Source organism: Theobroma cacao, chromosome 6, assembly GCF_000208745.1.
Source record: "Theobroma cacao cultivar B97-61/B2 chromosome 6, Criollo_cocoa_genome_V2, whole genome shotgun sequence".
NCBI classification, from domain to species: domain Eukaryota; kingdom Viridiplantae; phylum Streptophyta; class Magnoliopsida; order Malvales; family Malvaceae; genus Theobroma; species Theobroma cacao.
The window spans coordinates 4,424,182-4,441,019 of NC_030855.1; the positions used below are offsets into that span (position 1 = coordinate 4,424,182).

At 32.8% G+C, this 16,838-nt stretch overlaps 2 protein-coding genes across 3 annotated transcripts; one reads left to right on the forward strand and one right to left on the reverse strand.

Moving 5' to 3' along the window:
• On the reverse strand, positions 2,175-5,118 carry LOC18595469 (sorcin). Of its 2 annotated transcripts, none has more exons than XM_007023419.2 (10): positions 4,985-5,118; positions 4,844-4,902; positions 4,713-4,753; positions 4,567-4,598; positions 4,250-4,278; positions 4,132-4,168; positions 3,846-3,902; positions 3,140-3,216; positions 2,716-2,789; positions 2,175-2,363 (listed from the first exon to the last, which is right to left on the reverse strand). In XM_007023419.2, exons 1-10 carry the CDS (start codon positions 5,066-5,068, stop codon positions 2,344-2,346), a joined length of 510 nt encoding a protein of 169 aa, XP_007023481.1. In that variant the 5' UTR covers positions 5,069-5,118; the 3' UTR covers positions 2,175-2,343. The 2 variants fall into 2 exon arrangements, with proteins under 2 accessions (XP_007023481.1, XP_007023482.1); XM_007023420.2 differs by having other exon boundaries at positions 4,132-4,180; positions 4,985-5,117.
• Positions 6,285-7,629, forward strand: LOC18595470 (heat shock 70 kDa protein). Its single transcript, XM_007023430.2, is given in 2 exon segments — positions 6,285-6,794; positions 6,796-7,629. Coding segments are annotated over 2 exon segments (1,047 nt in total). The 5' UTR covers positions 6,285-6,396; the 3' UTR covers positions 7,445-7,629.

A 16,838-nucleotide genomic window follows, 5' to 3' on the forward strand; every position in this document is an offset into this window, starting at 1 on the left:
TAACTAACCTGCTCTAATACCATGTTTAAAGGGTAAAACGACCAAGATGAAAAGAGAAAGCTACAACGGCACAAGAATTTTTGATAAATGTTAGAAAAATTCATTCTAAATATGATTTGTACATTAGTTTTTATACATAAGGCAAAGAATGATTAAGGAATAAAGAATGAGCTAACTTTACCAATTTGCTTAACTAAAAGTTTTAACTAACTTTCAAAACTAATCTAAATGAAACAGTGTGTTTTGTTCTTCACAAGGCAGTGTGCATTCTTTCTTTGAACTCTTTAGTTAAATAATGTATTTAACACACTTGATGTCTTGTTACCTTTCTTCAAGCTCAACATCTTCTATAGTGTTCTTCTTCAAGTTTTCATTTCTTCTAGCTTCATCTTAGTATTTGTTTAACACTTTACAACTTAAGTTTCAAGACATATTAAATGCAATTCGTTTAGTATCGCTTACTAAAATATGTCTCCAACAATTGAGAGAAGATGGATGGAAAACTTTGCTTGTGTCAGTGAAGAAGTTTTGTGAGAAATATGAAATTGAGAATCCTAATATTGGGGCTAGATATAAATTACGTAAAGGTCGTCTTCAAAAAGATCATACCACAATTGAACACCATTGTTGAGTTGACTTGTTTTTGGCTGCTATTGACTTTCTATTGCAATAATTGGATTCCAAATATAATGAAAATGTGGTGGAGTTGCTCACTTTTGGCACATCTTTAGACCCTCAGAATGTTTTCAAATCATTTAATGTTGAAAGTATTTGCAACCTTACAAATAAATATTACCTTGATGATTTTATTAAGTATGATAAAATGCATCTAAACTATCAATTAGATCTATTTAAGTTTGACATTCTTCATAATTAGGCTTTAAAGAATGTATTTACATTTTCTGAACTACGTCAAATGTTAAAAAGATGAGAATATCAAAAGTTTACTTCTTGTTGATATATTGATCCAACTTATCTTAATTCTTTTAGTTTCCACTACAACATCAGAGCGTGCATTTTTTACTATGAAACTTGTTAAGGACGAGACTCATAATAGAATGTTAGATGATATCTTAGAAATTCGTTAACTATTTTCATTGAAAAAGAAATCATTCGAGGCTTTGACATTGATTCATGATAGATGCTTTTAGCTCTATGAATGACTGTTGAGTTCAATTAAAGATATCTACTCTTAGCATGCAATAGTTGTTAAAAAATGTCTTTATTTTATACTTAATACTTAGTTGAAGTTATTTATGTAATTTTCACATGAATTTTTTCCATCTAAATTACGTTATGTTTTTGAAATTGAACTTGCAGTATGACTGTTTTATAGATATTGTTTTTGCCTTCTTAAGCGTGAAATCCTAACTCCACCACTAGTTACACACAATTAATATGATTAACACGATTAAAACAATCAAATTAAAATATGTACAAGTAAACTATAATTCTATTATTCAAATTGACAACAAAAATTATAAATATCATAATATTATCCAATATAATAATATTCAATATCAATAAATCTTAATTATCATAAAAATATTAGTATTCATATAGATTAATAAATATATTTTAATTGTGTACCAAACGTATTTACACTACACGTGAACACAATTAAATAAATGGATAATAAACAGGTCATGAATTATATAGATACACGATAAATCGATTAACTAATCGTGTCTTAAACAAATTAAACGGGTTTGGCATGATTAATACACAATACGCGATCACCCTAAACCTAAATCCACTTAAATTAGTGTCGTGTTGCGTATCAAATACAAAATAATCAAATCTAATGAAAAGGCCATGTGACCACGTTAGAATGTCGTGTCACCATATTCTATGATATGTAAACATGTTACGTCAATGCCACGTAATATAAAAATAATAAATAATATTTTGATTAATGATAATTAGTTAATTATTAGTTAAAAAAACCTATTTGACTTGAAATAAAATTACAAGAACCTGACAAAATGCAATAAAAAAATAACAGCTTGTTTAAATTTTTTTCATGAATAGTTCAAAGGCCTTTTTAAGTATTATGCCTTTTTTTAGTTTTCAAATTGAATTTAAATCTCTTTTTGTTTAAATAAACATATAAAAATTATATGCTATGAAAGACCTGTTAATGTGGAACATGAGTGGGCTGAAACATATGGACCTAAAACGCAACTACAATAACAGTGGGCTTTCTTAAAACATGGGCTCCCCAAAAGAGAGAAAAGGATACAGGCCATGGAATTTTGAGTTCTTAATTGTACAGTATAAAGGCTATTAAGCAAACAATTCCTTTATTTGATGGAAATCCGGTTTTGCCTGGTGTAGTGGACATTATATTCTACAGCTGGCAGCTGGATGACATGCACAAAAGGGTATCAGCATCAGCAAACAAGAAACCTTGCAATACGTGTTTAAACTCTTTTAAACAGATAGATGATGTGAAAATGCCAAAGAATAGCAATTCAAGATCAAGAAGTGAACCACATTGTTAGTGAGGAATGCAACCTTTCAGGACTAAAATAGACATAGACACATCTAAAATAAATTTAAAAGAGTTTAAATGTTCACAATTGTTGTTTTTCCATTCTCAAAGAGCCAAAACAGCATGCCACATTTCCTTTAATCCAAAATATGAAACATGGAAAGGGGCCAACTGATGTAGGAAAAAACTGATAGATCATCACTCAAATTTAGGGTACTCACCACAGTAGACAAACTGGTTCAGATCAAGAGTAACCCTGCCTTGCTTTGCTGTATCAAATGCATTAAATAAATTCCTGCAACAACGACAATCAACAAATGGATAAACAGAAAAAATAAGATTGAAATTACCTAGCTGTGAAATAGAAAAATAAGTACAAACACACTACGTCAAGAACTTTCAAATGAAGTGAAATTCAAGCATTTATGCCCCCATGTGTCAATGGCATCATGTATTTCATGTCTGTATCGTGTAGACCTAACTGTTAAAAAAATGACAAGACATCCTAGATGTTCTTCCACAACCCATATGTGAGTACCATTTCTCCCCAAAAAAATTATACACTAATTTAATTGGCTGTGCTAGACTGGCTGTATGATAATCAACACTTAACAAGCACTTCTGCAGACGTGAGAAATACTGTACCGAGCAGACTGCAAAAATATACAAAGTGATATGAAGTCATCCAGCTGAAGTCTCCCATTCTTCTTTTGATCAAAGCTCTGTCAATGAAGAAAAGAAATTGAAATGAATAATATCATATCTATCAATGCAAAAGATAGTAACTAAGATAACTAAATTCAATTCATGCCAAGCAAACAAACCACAACACAGCGAAAGGAAGGGCCCAATATCAAAATGGATATAAAAACCATGGGCTTGAAATTCATGCTTTAATTTCAAAATAAAAAAAAATCATGCTTTAAGAACACTATAACAACAACAAAAGAAAATTAGAAAACTAGAAATAGTGTGGAAGGGGAATCCTATATAACACATTAACCAGAAAATTGGAAAATCTCAGAATGCTCAGTGAACATCAAACATAATGATATCAATAATGCTTTACAGTCTAGTGCAGCGGAAGAGTGCCCTCCCCAGCCTCTCTCTCAGAGAAGGACAGAAAGAATAAGAATCTATCACCGAGCTAATAATCTTATATGAAGATACAAGATACATATAGTATAGAATAATATGAACATATAAGACACATGAGATTCTCCAAACTCTATAAGACACATGCCACACAGAGTCGACTTGAAACTCCTAAGTGTAAAAGGGTCAGAGCACTAATGTTTTGGAAGAAAAAATCAACCTTTCAGTTATAAATATCAAATTATATAGGCTTTACCTCACACGCTGCATAGAATGCAGGAGTGTCCAAAGAGAATCCAATTTTGTTTAGTGCCTGCAACAATGGTTGGATAATCACTAACCAGAACAACTAGAAAAGAAAGCGGAGAAGCAGAAAAATGGGAAATAAAAAAACTGTTAACAAGTAGAATTTGGAGAAAGTCACAGACTATAGCACAAAATAAAGGAAAAAGAAATATCTATTCAAAGCCTAGAGAACGTGGACTTGATGCATGGTATTTAAGTTTCAAAAGACACATTGCTTCAAAATCTTCATAAAGTACCTCATAAACATCATCGGTTGCAAGGAATCCGCGATTCCTGTAAAGTGAACTAAATCTATTATAAAACAAAAGGGAGAAAATAATCACTATTTTTTAAATGCCTTAGGTAGAAAATTACCTCTCTAAGTCTGAGAAGGCTTGCTGGACCTACCGAGGAAAAATCATTAAATCAGACTATCAAATAAGATGTTAAATGCTTACACACCATGATTATTAATTTCGTCCCGCCTATCATTGGTAGCAACACATCAATTGCATGGATTAGAAGATGATTTCTAACCATGAATAATGCAAAGCTATAACAAGCATACAGTTAGAAGCTTTAGAATCATAACTGAAGAAGGGTATCATTTTTTAAAAGTTAAAATGCAACTCTTTTCATTTTAAAAAGGGGCGCAATCAGAAAATGATGATTCCATTAGTGAAAGTGCTAACCTTGATGAGGAACTTGTTGAGGGCAAGAAATTCTATGCTTACCAACAAAAAAAATAAACAAATTAAATTAATAAATAGAATGGAAATTGAAAACAAAAAAGAAAAGAAGAAATAAATTTATTGCAGAATGCAAAATTGAATCAAACCTTCAAAGCTCATGGTACCATTTCTATCAAAATCATACATCCTGCGAAATTAAATATATATAATTAATAAATAAAAAGGTGAAATTAAAAATAAAAATTAAGAAATTAAAAAAAAAAGAAAAGTAATAAACCTGATCATTTGTTGGACGACAGACAGAGGAAAGTCGAGGTTACCGATGGCAAACGCGCTCTGATCATCATTTTCAAAGTAAAAAAAATTAAAGTAAATTACCATTAAAAAGGACAAAAATCAAAGAGGAAAAAAAAGGGACCTTGAGCTGAGTTGCTGTGATGCTCCCAGTTTTCTCTGAGTCAACTCGGCCGAACCACTCCCTCAGAATCACTCCGTCCTCCATTTTCAACACAGACGGCCAATGAGAGAGAGACCTCGGAGTTACGACTTCAACGGGGTTTTAATTTTTACATTTTAAGTTTTGGACAGCAACGACACCGTTTCTGTAGGTCAGTTCATCACGTTGGGTGTGTTTGTTTTAAAGATGCAGCAACTAATTATCTACTTAGTTACTATATGGAAAACTGTTATCTTATTATTTTACGAGTAAAATTAAATTTAAAATATTAAGGTGAGAAAAGTTTTCATAAATCCCACCAGATTGTTGGGCAAATTTTTTAAAAAATCTTGAATATTTAATAATATATAAAAATATATAACTAACAATTATAATTAAATATAGTTAAGAGAAATACAATTAAATATGAAATTTAGAATTATCTATGAAGGTTGGAATAAGATAATACATAATTAATAAGTAGTGTTCTTTGAACAGAGGTGGTGGAGTTTTATACCTAAGATTAAATTTTTGTATGAAAATAATCCAAATATCAAAGAGTAAGTTAAAAAGAAAAAAACCTTGTGATTTGGTTGAAAATAAATTTACTCCTTAAAATTTAAAATTGACCGTTAATCACTTGGGGCTTTTATTTTATTGTAAATAATTTATTAACATTTTTAGCATTTCTTTGATAAGTAAATAGATGTTAACTTAAAATATATAATCTTAAAGCAGTTGACAAGAAAGAAAAAAAAAACAAGAGGAACAAGCTAAATGTTAGATGTTAACTTAAACTAGATAAATAAATTAATGATAAGAATTAAATATATATATATATATAAAAGTTGTCAAACTTCAAATAATGGCATATTTGTAATTTAACCAAACGTTTGCCAATGAGCCTCATTTTAGTAGTTATGATTAATTGATTATTTATATGGCATAAGATGACAACATCTTACGTGTGAAAAGCAAAGCCCAGGCCACTAGCACTAGGTGGTAGCGCTGCGTTTAATTTTAGCCGGCTCACCCCACGTGTTGATTTGCATTAGAAAATAGAATGCCTGATTGGCCGGGAGCAGACCCACACTCACACATCCTTCTAGACACCCATAACGATTACCCCACGTCATCCCCTTCTCCAGAACTCTCCAGGTTTTCCCTCCCGTTTTTCCTTTCTTTCTTCCTTTTCCCGTCCTTTCCACTCTCCTCTCGAAATTTCTTCATGGTTCCCACCCTTTTCGTTTTATGTATTATATATATAACTCAGTACCCCCACAGAATCTCCAATCAGAACAAATTCCTCAAAGCGATCAGAGCAAAGCTATCATCGAGAACCCAACTAATCTCTCACTTCTCTTGTATAGTTTTTTCTCCGTTTTCTTCAACAAATGGCTGCCAAAGCTCAAGGCAAGGCAATTGGGATCGATCTCGGAACCACATACAGCTGCGTTGGAGTGTGGCAAAACGACCGCGTGGAGATTATAGCCAATGATCAAGGCAACAGAACCACCCCTTCTTACGTAGCTTTTACCGACACCGAGCGGCTCATAGGCGATGCAGCCAAAAACCAAGTCGCCATGAACCCTCAGAACACTGTCTTCGATGCTAAACGTCTCATTGGTCGTCGTTTCTCTGACCCTTCTGTGCAAAGCGACATGAAGCATTGGCCTTTCAAGGTCGTTGCTGGCCCTGGTGACAAGCCAATGATTGTGGTTACATACAAGGGTGAAGAGAAACAGTTTGCGGCGGAAGAAATTTCTTCTATGGTATTGACCAAGATGAAGGAGGGTCAGAGAAACAGTTTTGATTCAGGTGTATGAAGGTGAAAGAGCTAGAACCAAGGACAACAATTTGCTTGGCAAATTCGAGCTGACGGGCATCCCACCAGCACCAAGAGGTGTTCCTCAGATCAATGTCTGCTTCGACATTGATGCAAATGGCATTCTGAATGTGTCTGCGGAGGACAAGACTGCAGGAGTGAAGAACAAGATCACAATTACTAACGATAAGGGAAGATTGAGTAAGGAAGAAATTGAAAGAATGGTGCAAGAAGCAGAGAGATACAAAGCAGAGGATGAGGAGGTGAAGAAGAAAGTGGAGGCGAAGAATTCCCTTGAGAACTATGCATACAATATGAGGAACACTGTGAAAGATGAGAAGTTTGCTGGAAAACTTGATCCCTCAGACAAGCAGAAGATCGAGAAGGCTATTGATGAGACTGTTGAATGGCTAGACAGGAACCAATTTGCAGAAGTTGATGAATTTGAGGACAAGTTGAAAGAACTGGAAGGCATATGCAATCCAATCATTTCAAAGATGTATCAAGGTGGGGGTGGAGATGTGCCAATGGGTGGTACTGAGATGCCGAGCAGTGGATATGGCAAAGCTGGGTCTGGTGGTACTGGTGCTGGACCTAAGATCGAGGAAGTTGATTAAGTCTCATGAAATGGGATTTTCCAGGATGTTCTGCTTGTGAGACCTGCTATACTTTGCTCTTTTTTCCTTTGTTTTTGCTTCTGTTGAGTGGGTGTATATTTTCCTAATGGATTAGGTGAGGTTTGAGAGAGATACATAAATGAAAACTTTGTAGCAATGTAATAAAAAGTTTAAAATTGTTTTCAGTTCTCTTTCTTTTGGTGAGCTTTTTGATTGATTAGTTAATTTTTCTTGGCTCCCCTGCATATTCCTTCAAAGATATCAATTTGCTACTAAAAAATCCTAATTTCTGCAAGAAAATTGGGAGGAGTGATCCAGACTTGGCCACTGAAACTTTTGCTCCAAGATTTCAGCAAGGGTTAATTTACTAATTAACGTGGGCATCAAAGTAATTGTCTGAATAGTCCATGTTTCTCATCCTTGTAATCGTAACTGTTCAGACATTCAAATGTTATTTGTCCATAATGAAATCCCATTTCAAACAAAGGTAGTGGGATCACCAGCTGAAGCAAAGCCCCTCTCCATTATATGAAATTTTCTGCCCCTAAGCATAATAAGCCCACTTACATCACCGGAAATGCAATATCTTTTAACTCCCTATCATTTTATATGGAGTTTGTTAATGTGCTATTGAATTTCTTCTATTTGGATTTATTGAAAATTTTGTCTACTCATTTTATTAATCTTTTTGGGAACTCGAAATATCTACAAGGCCCAACATTTGAGCCCACTATCAACTGGGCTGGGCTGAAAACAAACAACAACCTTGGTAAGTTGGCAACAAATAGAGTAAGTTTAGTACGTTGTCAATGGCCCTATATAGCTCAATGATACTTGTTTATGAGATTCCATATGGTTCCAAGTTTTTGGGGGGTTTCAATTGACAGAGTCATGTTCAGATAATGAACGTTTTCTTCTTTTCTTTTGATAGATATAATGATAGTAAGAAGAGAACATTCGAGTAATGAATCTAATTCCTTTGAAGGAATGGTTGGGGATGATAATCAATAGGCTAAGCTTTAGTCGTATCTCGCAATGAATTGTTAATAGGATAATTATTCTATATACCATCGACTCAAGTTCTTAAACTTTACAACCTATGTTAGGAAATTATTGTATCTCTTTTTTATTTATTATATTAATTTATTAAACATATTATATATAATAAAATATGTGACAACTCTCAAATCTCAATCGCTATTGGAGTTTAAAATCTTCACTAACAGTGTATTGGATAATTTTCCGTTAATATTTGCTCAAATTACAAAACTCATACCAAAAAGCTGTTAGCTTTCACGTATAGTGACTAATTTTATGTTATATGTATTTTTCATTTTAATTGTTAATATTTACTACAAGGAGTGTTTTTTATACATCTTTTTTTTAATTAAGTCTAAATACGCTAAAAAATATAAAATTAGGTTTTCTATTATCTCAATTTTGTTATTTTATTCTCCTTTACTTCAATTTTAAAGAAATTTAATCTTACAATTTCATTAAAGTCATTTAAGGTCAATCGATAATGGTATTGAAATTTTGTAATCAACTTTGATGATATGTCATTTTTGGTGATGACATGGCATAATGAAGTGGAATTCTTTTTTTGCAGCTTATATAAGTTTAAAAAACTTTATTTAAATAGTGTTATCTATTATCTTTAAATAGAGTTTCAATAAAAGTATGAGACTAAATTCATTAAAATTGTTCTAACGATGTCAAAACGGTTGAATTAAGACAAGAGAGGGATTGGTAATTCATTTGAGAGATTTAGAAGGATAGAGATTCTTAATATGAGCAAATGACCTTGTAATTATTAATTTAGAAGCATGATCAATTAGAGTTATAAGAGAGATGGAAAGACTGTAGAGTTTTACAGGCTAAAAATGTGATAAAAACTAGGAAAAAGACAACTAGTGTGATTGAGACAATGCTCTTTGGTGGGAGAGATTCATGGCTTATGAGTGAAATTGCATTTGGTTTTATGTGTAGCTTTAACTAGTTTTTCTTTATTCATTAGTCTTAGTATTCATTAATTAGGCTTCCGCTTTGGTGATTGTTATCTCCTAATAATTTGTACAGACTTACAATGCAATGCAATAGTAAAAAAAAGTAATCTCTTTCCCAAGGTTTAGAATGTTAGCTTGTCAAGTTAAAGGTTAAAGATCAACTAGACCTGCCTGGCATCAATGAATTTTGACCTGTGATGCTACATTTTTTGCTTGGTTTTTTGAATCAAGGTTTTGAGATTTCCCTGTCAGTCGAATAAGCACAACTGCTTGTGAGGCTGTTTGGTGAGCATGCGCCATCCATTTCACTTGTTTGAGAGTTTGGACAAGTGGCAGTGCACTCATAGCGGTTGAGAAAATTCATCAAAACTTTGAGTTGATGGTTGAGTGATGCTATTGCCGATGCTGCTGCCATCATAATGTTGGAAGAAAACAGACATACGTGACACTTGAAATGCACTAAATTCTTGCATTTCATGAATAATTAGCTTCAATTTGAATCACTTCCCTGTTTTTTAGAAACTGTTTCCCTTACCTTCCATCCAGCAATTCCATGAAGAGTTGAGTGGTTTGCATTTCTTGAAAGAGATTTGCCATATCTTACTGATATAGCTACATGCTATAACGTCAAGCTAATTGTATACATAACTCTTGCACTTCTTTATAATGTCAAAAAACCTTTTATTTCTTAGAAAAGTCCATATTCTGTTTTTCAGTTGTCAGATAAAGCATGTTCTAGAAAGATGCCATTTCAGAAGGAATTTGACCACGAAAGCTTCAAGGTTGGCATTCAGTTACAAGACACAATCTTCAAGAACAAATAATGAAATCAGGCATCGTTAACAGTTTGAGGTGACTTCTACACTTGAACGTGATTATTGCAAAGCAACGACTTGTTGATCAAGACATGTTGCTGATGAAAGGTGCCATGCCATTACGTTTGAAAAGTAGAAGTGGAGGTTGTGTCATAGATCACAATTTCTGTCGCTTTTCTCTTTACTTGTTGAAGTGTCTGTTCTCTTCCTGCCTTACTTGTGTTATTCTTAATTCATTCTTGCTTTGTTATAATCATTAAGATACTATAACATAGGAAGAGTAATCATCATATGATCATAATATTCGCACTTGATGCTTGTAGAATGTAGTTATTTTGAGAATAATTTATAAGCTGCATACAATTAGACACAGAAATTCTTGTTCCCTCATGCTTCCTACTGTTTCACCATTAATTCATTTTTTCTTTGAGACGATAGGTATCAGCCGCCTCAATTGTTGATAACTTCCGGATAAGGTCACTGTCATGGAATGCCATCTACCACTAACATTCTTATTGTAGAATCCTATCCATGTTATATATAATTCATTCCTAGTCTTGGTGGGAACAGAGGCGGCCCAATAAATTCAAAGTCGTAAAGTGAAATATTCAAATGAAGATTTTTTTATTGAAATTAAAAAAAATTATTAAAATTTTATTTTTCTAGTTTTTTGAGATGTAAAATTTTTAATTAAACTTTTATAGTCAAGTTCTTATAATATTTTTTTTTCAATTGATAATATAGCCAATCCATTTTAATCTTTCTTGAGATATTGTTGATCTTAAATAAGATTTTATTAATTTTAGTTTTGAAAAACTTCTTTCTCTTAAAGGAATACTTACTGGAATTGTTAACATTATTCTAAAAGCAATATATACATTTGGAAAAGAATCGAGTCTTCTTATATGATTAAGTATGTCAATTGAATTGTTTTTTTACTGTAAATTTTTTTTAAAAATTTTTAACTTTGAAAATAAATCTAAACCATCAATATCATAATAGTTATTATATTTTAAGGAACATTCAAGATTAAGGCAATATTCTTTTAAACTATTATCATCTAATGACTTCAACTTTTTACCGCTATATAGAAAACAAAAAAAAATAATTGGTTTTATATAAAGGAAAAAAAATAGCTATTGGAAATCATTAAATGAGTTGATTGTAAATAAGAGAATAAGAAAGAAAAAAATAACCGTTGGAGATGATTAAATATATATGACCGTTAGTTGATTGGAAATAAGAGAATATAGTTGAGAATTAATAGCATGTTGGCTCCATTAGTTTTTGATGATAATAAAACATTCTCATTTCATTTGTGTCTAATATTTTTACTTGAGTGTGCAGGACAAAATTATATGCAAATAAATAATCTATCATTAAAATGCAATTATCAAAGAGCATAGGGCTAAGGAAGTCACAATTGAACAACAAGGCAAAAGTCGCTTAGTTGATCAATTGAGAGTTAGTTAGCTAAGATTTAAATCAAGGGTTGGCAAGCTGAAGAATGTTGAGAAATAAAACCAACTTAGTCGACCAAGAAATGAGTTAGTCGACTAAATACTCTCTGCCAAAATCTGAGACCAAAAGACAGAACCAACTTAGTTGACCAAAAAGAAAGTTAGTCGACTAAGAGCTCTCTATCTGCAATTTGAACCAGAGCACTAAAAGACAAATTAACGGCTAGAACCAACTCTCAACTGTTTTCAATTGCCATAAACTTCCAATCTGCCATCATAGTTGTTTCTCCAAGTATAAAAGGGTTTTCCAACGGTTAGAAATCAGTTCTTTGGAAGTTTTGGAAGAGATTTGAGTCATATAGAGCTGAAAACCAGAAAAACCCCTCTGCACCTTTCTGCACTTAAACGCCAATCTTTTGTATTTGTATTCTGCACTTAACCTTGTACCATTTAGATCAACCTTGTGATCATAGGTACTTTCTTTTACTTCTCTTCTTGTATTCTTAGAGTGAGGGAGTCACTCTAAGTGGTTGTTCAAGCTAGGTTTGCTTGAATGTGTTAAGGTTCTAACTTATTCTCGAAAAATTAGGTGTTGGGTTTTAGTTTAGCTAGTGAAAAACTATTGTGAAAGGTTTTGACTAAGCTTGGTAAAAGCCATTATAAAGCTTGGTGAAAGCTTGTGAATTTCACCGGTTCTTAGTGGAATTGTTTGAAAAATCCTTGGTTGGATAATCAAGGTAGTGGATGTAGGTCTTGGACCGAACCACTCTAAATTCCTACGCATTGTCTACTCTGTTTCTATTTTCTTTGTTTTGAAAATTAGTTCCTCATCTTATCAAAAGCCAATTTGTGCTATTCACCCCCCCTAACACATATAATTTGGACCAACATAGCATTCTAGAAATAAAGAAGTGATAGAAAATTGATATTTATTAGGCACATAATTAGAAAAGTGAGAAAACAAATAATTTTATTAATTATTTTTTATTTTTATATATTTTTAATATAATTAATTATATTATAATTATTATAAAATTATAAAGACTCCTTACATTTGGGGCCTCTCCAAATTAGGGGCTTAAAGCCCTTGCTTGGGTGGCTTCACCCAAGGGTCGGCTCTGGGTGGGAAGTCCGCTTACAATGTTGTCACACAATGGAATTTTCTTCATTTCCAAGATTTGAATTAAAAATAAAAAAGAATACGAAAGTAGGTAAAGGCTTGTTGGAAGATTGATTTGAAATCAGTAAAAGAAAGTTCTGTGGGAAGCGACTAAAGTTTAAAGGAAAATGAAGACTAAAGAACAAGAAACATCAACGTTTTAACTTTACTCTATTAGCAAGTTGGTGAAACACAAGCTGGGGAGACCGTTTTGTTTACTTTTATGGAATCTGTTTAGTTATACAACATTGGTATATGCCGTTTTCTAATGTTTCGTTTTAATGTGTTTTACTTCCTTGCCGTTTTACTTTCATTTCATTTCCTTGTTGTGTCATTTTCGTTATTGTAAGGCTTTCAAGCCACGTTTTTCTTATTGTTCTTTTACTGTTCTTGTAGCTGTTGCTAGCACTGAAATATATATTTGAATTTTTGTGCCAAGCCAACGTTTTAGGAGGTTTTGCTATTCTCGAGGCTACATCTAAGAGCTTGAGTCCTTTTTTATTTATTTTAAGATGATATATAAGTTGATGATCAATGAAATGGAAATTACTTTTGGCCTGTCTCCTTGAAAAGCTTAAAAACTTCTTCCCTGTTCTTCATATCTTTAATTGTTCTAGAAACGTTTATTTTAGATTTAGATTTACAACATGGTATCAAAGCGTTATGCATCTGAAGGGACCAGAGACCATGAAAAGCTTGTTTTTCTTTTCTGGTTATGCCTTAATGTTGTCTGCTGGTTATATGCCTTAACTCCACCAATGTTCAATAGTTTAGGCTATCTCATTTAGGTTGTGAATATGAAAGCCTATTTGAAGGCTTTTGACTTGTGGGAGGTGGTCGAGGTAGAAGGAGATTTACCAGTACAAAAGCATGTTAATCCTACACTAGCTCAAATCAAATGACATAGTGAAGAATTAGCCAAAAGGTACAAAGCCCTTTTATGTATTCATTCTGCTATATCTGATTTGATTTTTAGTAGAATTATGAACTTTGATGATCCCAAGATTGTTTAGGATACTATGAAAGAAGAGTTTCAAGGCAATGATCATACAAACAGATTCATGTTCTTAATCTTTTAAGAGATTTTGAACTATTAAAGATGAGAGATGATAAAGGAATTCAAGCATATTCTGACAAGGTTTTGAAGATTGTGAATCAACTATGGCTTTTGGGAGAAGAGGTAACAGAAAAAAGGGTTATCAATAAATTTCTAATAAGCTTGTTAGGGAGGTTTGACGCAAAAATTTTCTCCATGGAAGACTCAAAAGACTTAATCAAAATCTTAGTTACAGAGTTGATAAATGCCTCGTTGGCTTAAGAACAAAGAAGCACTATTAGAAATGAGAATTCTACTGAGGATGCTTTAGTTGCTAAAACTAAAGGTTTAAGAATCAAAGGTAATAGTTTAAAGAAGCTTGACAATAAGGGAAACAAAGCTGGTGATGGAAAGTAAGGTAAAAAGCCTGATAAATTCTTTCATTGCCCTCACTGCAAAAGGAAAAATCATACAGCAAAGTATTGTTGGTATTGGCCTAATGTGAAGTGTAGAAACTGTGATCAACTTGGTCATGTTGAAAAGGTTTGCAAAGCAAAGAAAAAGAATGTAGAAGATAATGCAGTTGTGGTTAAACAAATTGATGAAGTAGAAGAAGTTTTGTTTATGGTCATACTCGAAGATAACTTGGATAAGAAAAAAACTTGGTTGATTGATAATGCACTACAAAAAATCAGCCTTTTTCAACGAAATTTTCCATTGGAAAAAGGCTAAATTTTGTTGGAAATAGGCATTTCCAACAAAAAATTTCGTTGAAAATTTCGTCGGTAAAAGCCTCGTCGATAATACTTTTCATTGGAAATCTATTGAAAATTTTCGTTGGAAAAATGAGCTCTGTGTAGGGTACTCGACTGTATTTTCATTGGAAATAATTTTCAACGGAATTTCGTTGGAAATTTCCAACGAAAAATTCTGTTGGAAATGAAGTTCCAACGGAATTTTCCATTGGAAAAGCTTTTCCAATGGAATTATTTTATATTCAAAAAAGCATTTGCAACGGAATTTTCCGTTGGAATTCCAACCAAAATTATTTTACTAGATTACCAATTTCCCAAAAAAATTACGAAAAATTGCTTCAAAAAAAAAATACCAATTTGCATTTCGATAATAAAATATCCATTCACATTGACATTTGAATTTCATATTATATAAAAGAAACACATATGAAAAACCGAAATTCAAAGTCAAAAATATCCGTTGGAAATGACACATCTTTTGTTATATGTCAAAGGTTGCAAGTTACAAGTCACAACTCTTTGGGGAACTACAGGGAAAGGCCAAAAAGGTACTGCAAATTGGCATAGGAACAGGCCCTAATCTTGAGTACTATGCTGATAATAGTGAGGTCCAAGTATTTGGTGTGGATCCTAACAGGGAGATGGAGAAGTATGCTCGGGCAGCAGCAGCAGCCGTTGGTTTACCACTGAACAATTAAAATTTCATAGAACCTGTATGTATATGTTCCCTCTCAGACTTGTTACTAAAATTTGTGTTTACCATATTGCTATATCTGCTGCCTAGGATAATTGAAAAACAAATCCAATTTCTGAAGCAGTTGTAATCAAAGGTAGCAGTAACGAGAAATCAAAAGCAGCAGTAATGAGATTATGCATCATTATTCTACAGAGATCGAATTTCAAGTAATTTTTCTTTTCATTTTCTAAATTCGAAGATGTCGACTATAAATAGTATAAATAAAAAAATCCTGATGCAACCTTAAGCACTCAAGCCATTGCATTTACCAAGTTTCAAGTGCTACAAAAAATTCCCACAAAAAATGCAGCAAGAACTCACCAAAGATCTGGCCCAAGATTCGCAGCAAATAGGCTCAGCAACAAGACTCTACAATCAGCAAAACAAGAACTCTACGCTCGGCAAATAGGCTTAGCAACAAGATCCCCTCCAAGCACTTATCGAAAAAAGTGAGCAAGGCACATAGATTAGCAGCAACAAGGCTCTACGCTCGGCAAAACAAGGACTATACGCTCGACAAATAGGCTCAGTAATAAGATCTGGTCCAAGAACTCACCGAAAAAGTGAGTGCAGACACCTATTCCCCAAATAAAAATATATATAATAAAAATTAAATAAATAAATAAAATAATCAAATAATATAATAAAGATTAAAATTAAAAAAATTTAATTTAAAAATAATAAAATAAAATAAAATAAAAAGAGAGAACAAATAAGGACTGAAGGTGTGATAACAGGCATCGAAAAGGAAGGAGAAATCGGAGCTCTTTGCACTGATCAAGAACTGGCCACCAAAGAGGAGAGAAATATTCAAGTTTTTTTTTTTGTCAAATCTAGGGATTGTCGGCGGAGGGAAGGGATATTTAGGATTTTGGGTGATCGAGCTTCAAGCCACCTGTGGAGGGAAGGTGAGAGAGAAAGAGAAAGAGGTAGCTGAAAAGTTTAGAGAGAAGTGAGAGGGTGGCTGCGGCTAGAGAGAGAAAGAAAAAGAAGAAAATGAAGGGAGAGGAGAAAAAGGGAGTTTTTTATACCTAGGGTTGGTAGCTATTAAACGGCGTAGTTTTGAGAGATAGAGAAATCACCGCATAAGCACCAAATGGTGCGTTTGGTGTGAAGCACACTGGGTTGTAGAGACAGGCCTAGGACGCTCCTGAGTGGATCGGTTTTCTTGGGTCACTATTTAAGCCAAAGTCAGGTAAAGGCTTTATTTTTTTATTTTATTTTATTTTTTTTATATAAATCTGTTGTGGCTTGGGTTGGTTCATTTTGTTTGTTCTTAGGATTATTGTGTAATTGTGTAGGATTGAGTTTAAATTGTTTTAGCATAATATTCTAAAAAATCTCTAGGTAATATTTTTAGAGTTAGGAAATTAATGCAAACAAAAAAGTATGTAAATAATAATAGCAAAAAGATAATAAAGTAAAAA

What these genes read in the sequence shown, in the direction of transcription:
- LOC18595469 (XM_007023420.2), bottom strand. Translation starts at nt 5,068, where the DNA reads ATGGAGGACGGAGTGATTCTGAGGGAGTGGTTCGGCCGAGTTGACTCA. An exon ending in GTCGTCCAACAAATGATCAG is followed by an intron (nt 4,754 to 4,843) that starts GTTTATTACTTT and finishes TTAATTTCGCAG; the next exon opens with GATGTATGATTTTGATAGAA. An exon ending in TGGTACCATGAGCTTTGAAG is followed by an intron (nt 4,599 to 4,712) that starts GTTTGATTCAAT and finishes TGGTAAGCATAG; the next exon opens with AATTTCTTGCCCTCAACAAG.